At 31.5% G+C, this 13,090-nt stretch overlaps 1 protein-coding gene and 1 long non-coding RNA gene across 5 annotated transcripts; both read left to right on the top strand.

The window, feature by feature from the left end:
* The first annotated feature begins 3,082 nt into the window (after positions 1–3,082).
* LOC115884303 lies at positions 3,083–3,974 on the top strand. Of its 3 annotated transcripts, none has more exons than XR_004050542.1 (3): positions 3,083–3,589; positions 3,663–3,819; positions 3,885–3,974. It is a non-coding gene; the product is annotated as an uncharacterized LOC115884303 (long non-coding RNA). The 3 variants fall into 3 exon arrangements; XR_004050541.1 differs by having other exon boundaries at positions 3,085–3,589; positions 3,663–3,804; XR_004050543.1 differs by having other exon boundaries at positions 3,085–3,589; positions 3,663–3,804; positions 3,903–3,974.
* A 6,179-nt stretch (positions 3,975–10,153) lies between these two features.
* LOC115884313 (androgen-dependent TFPI-regulating protein-like) lies at positions 10,154–11,793 on the top strand. Of its 2 annotated transcripts, none has more exons than XM_030902859.1 (4): positions 10,154–10,626; positions 10,860–11,048; positions 11,108–11,277; positions 11,593–11,793. In XM_030902859.1, exons 1-4 carry the CDS (start codon positions 10,441–10,443, stop codon positions 11,774–11,776), a joined length of 729 nt encoding a protein of 242 aa, XP_030758719.1. In that variant the 5' UTR covers positions 10,154–10,440; the 3' UTR covers positions 11,777–11,793. The 2 variants fall into 2 exon arrangements, 1 of the variants encoding a protein (XP_030758719.1); XR_004050546.1 differs by having other exon boundaries at positions 10,172–10,626; positions 11,108–11,373; positions 11,593–11,723.
* The last annotated feature ends 1,297 nt before the right edge of the window (positions 11,794–13,090 follow it).

The following is a 13,090-nucleotide window of genomic DNA, read 5'->3' on the forward strand; positions in this document are numbered from 1 at the left end:
GGTAGACGTGGGGTAGACTCAATAATTTGTTGTTTTATTTTACGTTGTGAATAAATGTTGGTAGTTATTAAAATTGTTATAAAAATATATAATTCTAATCAAAATAGATAAGTTATAATAAGTATTTATTAACACAAACATCCGATACGCTACTGAAGCAGGTAAGTCAAATTAACGTATCTAGATTCTTTGACATCTAATCTTTGACAAGTAATAAATAAAAGCTAAAATGCAAGAAAAATATATAATTTAGTTAATTTAAGTGAATTTCATAAATGATCGGTTTACTACACGTATGTATATTATATAGTCACTTACTAGCGAAAATTTGTTCCATTATTTCACTCAATTTTTGCCGAGATCTACCGCACGCTACACAACCAATATTTTAGAGTCTTTTTCGATAAATCGCGATAGTGTCACTGTTAATTTAAGTTCTGCCACAATTTCCATCTAGATTTACTACCTTTATACAACTATCAGTAGTAGAATAAATAATAAATAACATAAAATAAGCTTCATAAAGACTGACAAATCCACAAAATTTCAAATCAAATTCAAATGTGTCAAATGAATCGTCAAACAGAACTGTCAAGGATCCCCACCCTAGAGAGCTTTTATGGTGGCTTTTCCGCCCACCATGCATGAATACATGGATAGCATTATGCTCCTTCCTTAGTCTTCTTATTCAAAGTAGGTATCAAAAGGAGACAGGCTTTTAGCGCCTGTCTCCAATTCAGATATTTTGATGCGGTAGTTTCGCTACTACATAATAGAGGGCGATAAATTTAAAAGAAAATAGTTTTCTACAAACGAAATTTAAAAGAATTTTGTGCAGTGTTGCCATTGTGTAATTCATATTGTAATACTTCCTGATAAAGCCTACCTTCAAATTTGCTACATCATTTTAACATATTAAAATAGATCAGTGCTCTTTTTTCAAACGTGTAAGTCAGGTTTAAGTATTTAACTTGCCATGTTAGTTGGGGTTAAATCTTACGAGCTGAATTACAATCAGTTCCTGACGTTTGATTGTAATTGAATCCTGAATTTTGATTGTAATTCGGCGACAATGTAATAAGTATTGTTCTACTATTATGATACCACTTCCTGACGTTCAATTAATTGTGTTCATACTTTATACCGCATGATCGGGGAAAAACAGCGTTAGCGATGGCTATGAAATGAAGATCGCTGTCATTATATATGGGAAATAGTATACTATAATATAGTACCATATTACGATACATGGCCTTCGATTGAGCTTAAACTTGGTATTCTACTTATCTTTAGTAACACTGTAATATTATGGTACCATGGAGCATATAAAGTGGTACCTTCTATAGTACTACATTATGATACCAATTCCTGACATTTGATTGAGCTCGTATTTGATATATACTTGCTAATTTTTGATGACATTGCAATATTATGGTACCAAGAAGCCATGAAGCATATCAAGTGGTACCATACCATAATATAGTACCATATTAGATACATGGCGGTCGATATAGGGCTTAAACTTGGTATACTACGTATCTTCGGTGACATTGTAATTTTGTGGTACCATGGAGCCTATAAAGTGGTACCTTCTATAGTACCATATTATGTTACCACTCCCTGATGTTCGATTGGGCCCATATTTGATATATACTTCTGTATTTTTGATGATATTGTAATATTATGGTACCATGAAGCATATCAAATGGTACCATAATATAGTACCATACTACATACATGGCGTTCGATTGGGCTTAAACTTGGTATACTACGTATATTCGGTAACATTGTAATTGTAATATGATGGTGCTATGATGCATGTAAAGTGGTACCATCCAGATAGTACCATATTATGATACCACTTCTTAACGTTCGATCGAGCTCAGATTTGATATATAATTTCGTATTTTTGATGACATATTGCAATATTATGATACCATGAACTATATCAAGTGGTACCATAATATAGCACCATATTACGTACATGGCGTTCGATTGGGCTAAACTTGGTAGACTACGTATCTTCGGTGACATTGTAATATGATAGAACTATGATGCATATAAAGTGGTACCTTCCCCAATAGCACAAGATATTGGCACAATATTTAGGATATGTATGGTAAAAATTGTAAGCTGGCCCAATATTGCCGATTTTTAGCCAATATTGGTAGTTGATTGGCAATAAAACTTTTTCCTTTATTATAATTCTATATTTTCACAATAACGTACCAATATTTAAATAATGCATAATTATTTTAATTTTCATGTCATGTTAGTTTACGACATTATTCTTTTATAGTTTAATAATTCATTGTTTTTTTTAATATAATTGCAATTTACTATTGTCATTCCAATAATTCATAATTTGTGTAATATTTTTGACTTGCAATTGAGTGTTAACTAATCAGTATACCCTGCAGAAATTCTGTAACGCCAGTGGTGAGTGCCAAATAAACGAAAAGCAATAAATAAATCTGGTCTGGATAGCCACAACGTCATAAAACGGGTTCCTGTTGCATCCCCACTCTTCTTCCCTATGACGCATTCATTGATGACGCCGCGCGCGCGCCCGCCCGCCTTATTTTATAATTTGTTGTGTTCTTTGCATCTCAAAATCATGATACATGCCTTAAAATTAATATCAAGTAAATAATTTGTGATTTATCTATTTGTGTGCAGTGTAATTTGGATCATTTTAAGTAAAGGTGAACTGGTAAGTACTTTATTTCAACAACTTTTAAATGTAGACTAGTAGATATTTCCTGTAAGAGGCATCCTAACCTAAACATTTACTCAACTACCAGACAATTTAGAAGTAAATAAAAACCTAAAATAATAGCCGTATCCTATTAATTCTCACTTGAATTGTGAAAACTGTTGAAATAAACCTGATGTTTAATTAATGTCAATATTTTTCATATTTTTACATAGGTAAATGGAAACGTTGGGCCAATATTGGCTAAATATAGAATCGAGTTAGCAAAGTTCTGGAGCATTTTAAAATCGCGCGGTTCCAAGTATGGTGAACCTATTGGTTTCCTAGATATTTCACGTTTTTACATTTGATTATTTAATATTTAGACCATATTAGATGTAAATAATTATTTACATAATTTAAAACGTCCTAACCTAAACATATTTAATACATTATCACTGAACTACAAAAAAGAGATTTTACTCCAATCAAAATGAAATCTTTATTTAAAGAAAATTTAAGTATCATAAAACATAAAGTACGTTGTATGGCTGAATCACCATCGGTTTTGAACAATGGTCACAGGGAATTAGACGCAAGTCCCTTTGAGCCGTCAGTAGCTTTAACAGGTAACATATATTGATGAAGATCACTTATATTTTGTAGAAATACCTACTTGAACCAAGATAACTTGGGCGTTTGATGTATATTTTTAGCTTCTGAGAGATTGATCTTAAAAGAAATAAAAAAGTTGAATTGGGAAATACAGGATATGAAAAAAACAGATTAATATTAAGTTCTAGTGAAGAACCTTTTCAACTACCAATTGAGAACCAGGCTTTACTAGAATCTATAGAGCAGCATTTAGAAGATGAAAAAAATATTGAACTTTTGGTAATAATAATTATTTGCAGATTATACTCGTATGAGAAACAAAATGTAAAGCTTATCAAATTGTTTATTTTAGGCTCAACGATTATACCTTTGTGGAGGGGACAATACCCACAAATCTGTTTTTTTATTAATGAAAAAACTGTTTGCCAGAGATGTAGCAATGCTCTATTCTGGATCAGGAAAGAAGGGAAAATTATCATTTCAGAAGTTGTCATGTAAGGCTATTATAAGTATAAATTTTAAATTGTTTTGGTAATAAATTCCAATTAACAAAATTTTGCTTTGTGTTTCATAGAAGCTGTTCGTTTTCCAGGCGCCACGGATGCAGGTATTAACAAATCCATATCTTTGTATTTGACAGGAGCAGCAGACAGGGAAGGAAGACGTAAAACAGAAATGCCCAATATATACAGTTATTTTGAAACAGAAAAATATTTTTCGTTTTTTTATTTATTATCAGGATAACAGCTTATTTTTCATTATTTTATTTTATATAGCAATATATTGTTTTTATTGATGTAACGTTTTATTGAATCTTTCCCTAATATTTACTTCCCGAATCTATACAACATATTGGTTACAAAGAAGTGCCAGATTTTTTTTTATATTTCTTTTATTTTTAAAACATATTATATAATATATATCATTCTCATTCGAAAATAATGTTCCACTGTATATATAAAACATACAATAACTTGCATAAAATGCATTGACTTTTCGAACTATCTTGATATTTTGATATCAAGTGACAATAAAAAGTTTCCAGGGAGTTTCCTATTCCGAATCTTGATTATGTGGTATGTACATAGATTCAATGTACAGACTAAATATTGGTCCAAGATTTGCGAAACAAAATGGAAAAATATATGTAAATTATGTTGGACCATTATTGAAAAAACACATTATGTCTATAAATATAGCAAATATAGGATAAATATTAAATATCCAAATTGGATCAATATCGATTTTTAACAAAGGATAAATATATGAATGCTATATTTTACCATTAAAAAAAATCTCGCCTTTTCTTTATTGGGCCAATATATAAATATATTATTTTACCAATGTTGATGTGCTACTGGGGTTCTATCGTACCATATTATGATACCACTTCCTGACGTTCGATTGAACTCATATTTGACATATAATTTCGTATTTTTGATGACATTGCAATATTATGATACCATGAACCATATCAAGTGGTACCATATTACGTATATGGCGTTCGATTGGGCTTAAAGTTGGTATTCTACGTATCTTCGGTGACATTGTAATATTATGGTACCATGGAGCATATAAAGTGGTACCTTCTATAGTACTACATTATGATACCACTTCCTGACGTTCGATTGGGCTCGTATTTGATATATACTTGCCTATGTTTGATGACATTGCAATATTATGGTACCGTGAAACATATCAAGAGGTACCATAATGTAGTACCATATTACGATATCATTTCCTGGCGATCGATTGGGCTTAAACTTGATATACTACGGATCTTCGGTGACATTGCAATATTATGGTACCTTGAAGCATATCGAGTGGAGTACAATATTATGATATCATTTCCTGGATTTCGATTGGGCCCAAATTTGGTATACTTGCGTTTCTTTATAAAGATTTGTTGTGTGCCACTGCATTTTAATAAATTATTTCCATTATTATTAAACTTATATTTCATTACTAACGTTCCAGCATTAATAAATATTACTATCAATCGCCCTGTATATTTTTAAAGGTAATTAAAGGTATTTTCTTAGTTAATAATATAAGGTAGTGTATATTAAAAATGTATTTTTTGAATATACTTAAAACTATTTTAAAAGCCAAACGAATAATTAACATAAGTGTGTCCGACAAGAAAAGAAGAAGAGAAAGAAACTATTATAACCAGAAAAAGAATGGGCATCCCCCATTAAAGGTCTTTTTGAATCTGGCAACTGTGCATATTTCGGCGAGCTTCAAGGCCGTCGACGTGCCGTCGATGTAAAACCGAAAGTTCAAAATTTCCAATTATATTCTGATTTTGATATAGTCGCGCCATCTAGTATTTTATTTGCGCAATTTTAGCTCTTTCATTTCAAGATTTCAAGTATTTTTCTGTTGCGTAGCTAGATATTCTGTGGTAATACTGAAAGAACCTCAAGCCCCGTTCTCAGAACTGCGTCGTGTCGACAGCGACACTGATTGACACTTCAAACGACCAATGGGAGCTGTACTAAATTTAAAATTGACAGCTGTTTGAATTTTGTACAAATCTCATTGGTCCTCTTGACGTGTCGCTGGCGACAGTCGCAGTTCTGAGAACGGGGCTTCAAGGTTTAATCTGTCACTCTTGTCAATAATTTATCGGTAAGGAAGATTCCTAGAAAATCGCTTGTAGCCAAGTTTTCAACCATTGCCAGTTCTCCCATAAGAAGTGTCATCCACCTGGTACTGATGAAGCCTGAAGGCAGTTACCTATGGCAGTTACATCAGTATGCACTGGTGTATACGTTGTGTGTATATTAGGGATGTCGCAAAAATAAAATAAATCGATATTTTGAATCGATTCAAGATCGGACATAACAAGATCGATCCAGAAAAAAATCGGTAACCAAAGATCGATCTTATTAAATATCGATATTCGATTCTGAGGGTGCAGCCACACTATCCTAAAAACGGCGTATCGGCGTAACGGCGTAATGACCTTGAATAGATTTCCAGTAATTCTATTGGCTGAAACATTCATCTGTCAGAAATTTTATCTGTCAAATTCATCTGTCAAAAATTTCAGCCAATAGAATAACTGGAAATCGATTCAAGGTCGTTACGCCGTTACGCCGTTACGCCGTTTTTAGGATAGTGTGGCTGCAACCTGAATGTATCGGTGTACTGGTATAATAAAAATACGATATAATCATAAAAAAATTAGATACATAAAAATCGTAAAACCGTTTATTAACACATTTAAAATTGAAACTGAATAACAATCATCCCAAACTGAATCAGAAACACCCACAAACCGAGACATACTTGTAAAAATTAAAAATACTATAACAATGTTAAAATATAATTATTCGGCTTTTTGCATGCTTATGAAGATTTTGACACAGAATTTGTAAATTCTGTAATTTTGATATATCAGTCGGTTGGAAAGAAGCTAAAATCAAAAAATATTCTGTTATCTAAAATATAAAAATATGGGAATCACCGACAAAAATCTGACACCTAATATCAAAGTGGTAAACAGACATCGGCGCATGCGGTAGCGAGCACTTACACTTAATTTTTCATTGCTAGATGGCGGAATTTTGGAGTTGTTATTAGAGATGCACCGGAATCAAATATTCAAGCAAAACTAAAGTGTTTTTTTATTCTAACAAATAAATAAACCTGTAAAAATGTATAAATAAAATCGATCTTCGATGTTGAAAAAAAATCGATTCTACCAAAAGATCGTTTGTTAAAAATCGATCGATTTTAATCGATATTTTCGGTTGAGGGCTGAGCCGTTTAATCTTTTTCTTCTTTTTTATACATTTCCCTCACTATTTATTTGTTATTCATATTGGTACCACGGCTAAGGGTATTGCGGCGGGTTGCTGTTGGCTACCTCCGCGGCTATTCTGGACGAAGCCAGCAATCCTGGGGTCTATACTTACTTTACTATAAATATCGTAATCTTAAATCATATAAGGTGTTTTAAAATTCTACGCCAATCTTTCTAAAATATAAAATAATTCTTCTTTGTTTTTTTTTAACGAACACCCTGTATATTATTTTTTATTATTAGATGGATAGTTAAAAAATGAACATTTTTTGTTTTTAAATTATTTCAAAATGTTTAATGGTTTAGCAGATACACGCAGTAATATAAAAATCAGCGGGTGGTTTTAATAAAAATTTACTGTAGAAAATGCCATATGAAATATGAAACTGCCAATATCTGCGAAACCGTTAAAAATGTTGAAAAACTCTAAATGCAAAAAATGTTCATTTTTTAATTCACGAATTATTTGACCGCTTGGAACAAAAATATTTATTGACCCTACTATAATTATAGTTATTATATTATACAGGATTGTTCACCACATACGACACGGAGTATTGTAGCTAAACAATTAGATGTTTACAAATTGTAAGTTTTGGGCTAGTTGAAGGACTATTAGAGCTACAATTTAAAAATATGTTTACAAGATACAGAGTGTCCCAAATAAATAAAAAATATCAAAGTTTTATTTTTTAATTTTTTTATAATTTATAACGATTAAAATTAAGGTAAATTTGATTAAGGTTTATCATACTTAAACCATACCGTTTTTGAAATATATATTTTCCATTTTGTGAAGTTGCAGTAAAAATTTTAAGGCTTCGTTTCTCCAGGGGTATCAAAGTTTTTAATACTAAATATTTACTGAAGTTTATTTATTGATCAGTTATTGTGTTGCAATAATAAAAATAATACTGCCTCATACAGAGTGTCTAAAATTTATTTCAAATCATTTCTAGCTTTAAACGGCAATAACTTGTTTAATTTAAATGGAACTCCCTGTATATTTTAGGAGAATCAGAGATGATGCACAATTTAATTGTCTATCAAATTGTATTACACTATTTTCTACCTATCTCTTCAAGTTTTTGTTGAAAATGAATTTCCCTGTAACTTAGACCTCATTTATCAATATACTCATATGGAATACTGACATTTTAGATTGTTTTTTTAGCAAAAAAACAATCTAAAACAGTTTATAAATATATGTAATTTAAATTTGGAAATGCCAAAGCTCTCAAAAAATATTTAATGGAAACTAATTTAAATAGGTATAAAATCAGGAGCGCAACTAGATACAGATAAGGGGGCTCAACAAAAATTTTATATGTATACGTACCTATAACCTAAATACTTTGTCAAAGTAGGTAAATTATAGAAGAAAAAAAAACAAATAATAATAAATAAACAAAACTAAAGAAATCCGATAACATTTAACCCGGATCTGATACAATGCCAGACATTTAATGATTACATTTATTACACAGTGTCCCAAAATCAGCTTGCATTATAAGGTTCCTAGATATCAAGATGCACTATATAGATGTCATGAAATCATAGACGATATACTTTAATTATAAAAACCCTTTAATAAGAAAAAATAAAGAGAGTTTTTTGGTTTTTATTTAAAATGAAAAGTCAATCAATCAATCAATGATTGCTTTATTGTTATAAGATTTCTCTTGTTTACAAAGCTGCGCCAAATAATAAACATAAAACAAATACAAAATATACGAACCTTTGTCAAAAAACAATAAAAAACAAGATAGCACAAAATATATTACAAATACGTTCATTAGTTTAAAGCCGGTCCTAGACACTACGTGCATTTGGCGAATATTCGATATTCGAGTAGCGTGTGGGAAGTTACCTTTGACGAAGATTCGTACTTTGTCATTTTCGCGGCGGTTATCGGCATATACGTATTACTTTTTACAAAAAGTTTTACTTTTGTAAAAAGTAATACGTATATGGTTATCGGTAACTGGCACGAATCAAAGGAGCTCGTAGTGCGGCGTAGTCAACTTCAGAATTACTCCCAGACAGACGCTAGGGCTATTTGTTTACGTGTTTTTTTGCGCGATCCCCTCAGTTCACTTGTGTATTGCATTGGTGGCGGGTTGATTTCCATTTTTTTATTACTCCAAAATGGAATGGACAAACGAGTTAACTTTGAACTTTTTGCAATTATTCGAGAGTGAACAATCTTCTTTTACGTTCTTTTTTCCTATTTCGTAATAATAAACACTGCTGAAAATTACACATCTAGGAGCGACAATAGCTATCTGCTCTTCTTCGCTGTCCATTTTGAACTGCAACAGCACTGAAAATCAAGACGTTGCTCTACTACGGGAATTACCGTATGATCGAAAAAAACGGCATCCAGTTGGCTGGGAAATGACGATCAATGACATTTCCCATAAAAATTTACATATAAAATGACAGCGATCTTCATTTCATAGCCATCGTCGACGTCGTTTTTTCTCGATCATACAGTGTCTGGGACCGGCTTAAGAGACCTAAATTTTAAAAAAATCAATATCTACAAATAAAAATAGAATAAAAATATTTCCCGACAGTCAAACAAGTAAGTCTTATAGAACTTTTTCTTAATTGCTACTAAATTCAGGTGCAGGTAAATTCACTACTAGACAACTTTTTGAAAGGGATTTTAGAGATAATTTATATTAAAAAAATATTTTTGAAATCGATCGCCTTTTGACAAAGATAAGAGAGATATACTGGAAACTAAAGAATCTGGCAATTTTTCGATCACTAACTTTGACGTTTACCATATACTGACCTGGTCATTTGATTACTGTGTATAGGATTTTAAAGTGTCAGACAGAGAATAATAAATATATATATGACTTTTCTCTGACAGACCGTTTCGAGACCAAAAAAAAAATATTTTTTTCCCAAGATTCAATTTCGTAAATTTTGGGTACGGAATGTTTGATATCAAAATTCAAGTTTTTTATGAAATTTAAAGTTAAAGATTTGTTTTCTGCATTTCCAAAAAAACTCAAGAAACTTAATGCAATATCAATCAGTATAGTCAGTAGTACATATTTTTTGTACTAGTTGTCGGACTATAAATAATATCCTGACGAATTTATCAAGACAGTTTCCTTAATTATTTTTTTGGGACTCTACAATCAAAAATCTGTTGGATGCGATAAGGTTTTTAGAAGGCAAATCGATTATTTAAAGAATCTTACACAGTAATAAAAAATCAGTGTGAACAAAATTAATTTAAGTAAAAGAGCATCTATTAAAAACGTTTTTTTCGGTTTTGTGATTTTTTTGAACGATTATGAGACAAATACGGTCTGTACTAGGTCCTATATTTCATGTGGGTTTTGTGGCCCACCATTTGGTAACTTTCAGACACTCTCATGAGATCCACAAAACTCTCCTTCAGATGGACATTGATAAAACTGACCAGAGAATTTTGGATATGAAGAATTTCGGCGCCGTGTTTTTCACAAACTGGAATTTGGTAATTGATTTACGTATTTATATAAGCATTGTTCAGATATTTATTTTTCTTGGTTCAATTTAATGTATGTAAAAGATCCAATCTCAAAATAAATATGTTTTAATTGTAATTTATAATATTTAAATATTAAAAAAAAAGAAATACTACACAATTACCTACACTTTTTTGTTATTCTATCTCAACGATATTTAGTGTAGCAAATAAAAAGTTTTTAGATGTTTGTATTCTTCCAGGTTATTCAAACAATTTACTTTTCAATGGCCGTATGGTACGATATTCTGAACATTTTCGGACTCAAATCTGAGTTAAAAAAAGGAAAACTGGACCGTTGGAAAGGGTTTCTATTTACCAGTTTTGTGTTCCCGTGCTCAGTTTTCGTCTCTGCCTTATTTTGGAGTGTATACTCGATCAACAGAGAATGGGTAATGAGTAATTTTGCTTTCTTAGATTTAGAATATATGTATTTAATACTTGTTTGTAGGTTCTTCCTGAAGTTTGTGATGAATATGTTCCTGAATGGTTGAACCACTCGGTACACACCAATGTAACCGTGTTTCTTATCATAGAAGTACTGATAACCAATCAACTTCTTCCAAGCTTCAAATCAGCATTTACAGCCCTTACAGTATTAACAATAATATATGATCTCATGTAAGCTTTACTGACGTTATGTTATAGAAAAATACCAAACGATCAAAAAAATAATGGCGTCAGAGATGACTTGGAACTGGAGATCGCTGTCATTTTGTATGTAAAGTTATACCATATGACTGAAAAAAAACGGCGTCAGCGATGGCTATGAAATGAAGATCGCTGTCATTTTATATGGGAAATGTCATATATCGTCATTTCCCAGCCAACTGGACGTCGTTTTTTTCGACCATACAGTCTTATATGGTGAATATCAACTGGACGCCGGTTTTTTTCAAACATGCGGTATAATAATGCGTAAATTTATATTTGCAGATTCTTCGTTACATATTTTACTTACGGAAGATGGATCTACGGATTATTTCATGTGTTCACCTGGCCAGAAAGGATCTTCTTTATATTATTCAACTATTGTTTCTCAATTGTAATTATGAAAATAGGCATAGCCATCGAAAACTTCAAATATACTCTCAGACGAACCAAAATAAATAAAGACTGAATTATTTAAGCATTTCATTTATTCTTTTTTATCTAGAGAGTTGATTCAGACACTTGTTGTCTTCGTAATTATTGTCAATATACATGGTGTCCCAGGCTGAGCGCGCATTAGAAGTCTCTAGACAATATCTAGATCAGAGATTTTTTGCACATCATTGTTTTACAATGAGATCTATCGATTAAAAATATTTTCAATATGGCGGCACTTCCGGAAATACCGGAAGCTAACAGCAACTTTCTTATTTTAAATGGGTGCCCCCATTTTTTACTACATACTTTAACTCTCTGTAAAGTTCTTTGAATATTGATGTTAAACACTCTATACCTAACATTAACCGTTTTTGAGAAAAAAAAATATTTAAAATGTTTAGACGAAAAAAACTATCTGTCAAAAAAATTTGTATAGCCTAAAAGTCAAATATAGTGATTACCACAGTCACTGTGACATAAAGGGCAGACATGTGGCTATCAATTTCAAAAATTGAATTGTTCGAATGTCATATATAATGGCGATAGCTGTCATAGAACTGATGAGCGATTAAAAAATGATCATAAATATTTTTTTTCAAATGGAAACCCACTTTTTCTATTTCACTAGTGAAAATGTTTTTCAATTCGTTAGTTTTTGACTATACATGTTCCTATACATAAAATAAATCGTTTTTAAGTTGTGTTTTTAAGTTATTTAAGATTAAGTTTTAAAACGTATACTTTTCTTGATTTTATCTAGCTTCCTTTGACATTAAGCGTCAAACAATCAGACAATTTATTTCCATCTGTCAGAAAACTAATTATTTGAATTTTCTATATTATAACCAAGTTCGGTAATCACATCCAGATGTCGACGGATTTTTTGTCACGTGATCACAGGTTGGATGGAGTAACCTGAAATTACCGAACGGTTTGGAATGTTCGGATCACTTAGGGAAAAGTGACAAGTTTGAAATCCCAATTCCCAATTGAAATCTATCAACGTTCAAAGACAAAAGGACCAGTAATTTATTTTTTGAGTTTTGTACGTGGTTTTGCATTAAGCAACAAAATAAACAATTTAAAACTTGACATCAACTTGGAAATTTAACCTCACTAACAAATTAATCTGTTTGCTCCGCCAAAATTCTCCGAGCAAATAGATCACCGTCCGATTGCTCCGATTTTATTTACCGAACGGTTGAGATTTACTTCCCCTACATCTGGACGTCATAAACGAACGATCGAGATCGATCCGAGCGGTCGGACGTGAATACCGAACGCGCCTTATAAATACTGCCTGCTTAAGAGTTAGGTTAGGTTAGTTAAAAAGTGTATTTATAAA

The sequence above is a fragment of the Sitophilus oryzae genome, unplaced genomic scaffold, assembly GCF_002938485.1.
Source record: "Sitophilus oryzae breed Bouriz unplaced genomic scaffold, Soryzae_2.0 scaffold_111_pilon_pilon, whole genome shotgun sequence".
NCBI classification, from domain to species: Eukaryota; Metazoa; Arthropoda; class Insecta; order Coleoptera; family Curculionidae; genus Sitophilus; species Sitophilus oryzae.

Excerpts from the sequence above, each read along its gene's own strand:
- LOC115884313 (XM_030902859.1), top strand. The coding sequence starts at position 10,441 with ATGAGACAAATACGGTCTGTACTAGGTCCTATATTTCATGTGGGTTTT. Across the intron at positions 10,627-10,859 it reads TTTTCACAAACTGGAATTTG|GTTATTCAAACAATTTACTT; the intron begins GTAATTGATTTA and ends GTATTCTTCCAG. Across the intron at positions 11,278-11,592 it reads ACAATAATATATGATCTCAT|ATTCTTCGTTACATATTTTA; the intron begins GTAAGCTTTACT and ends TTATATTTGCAG.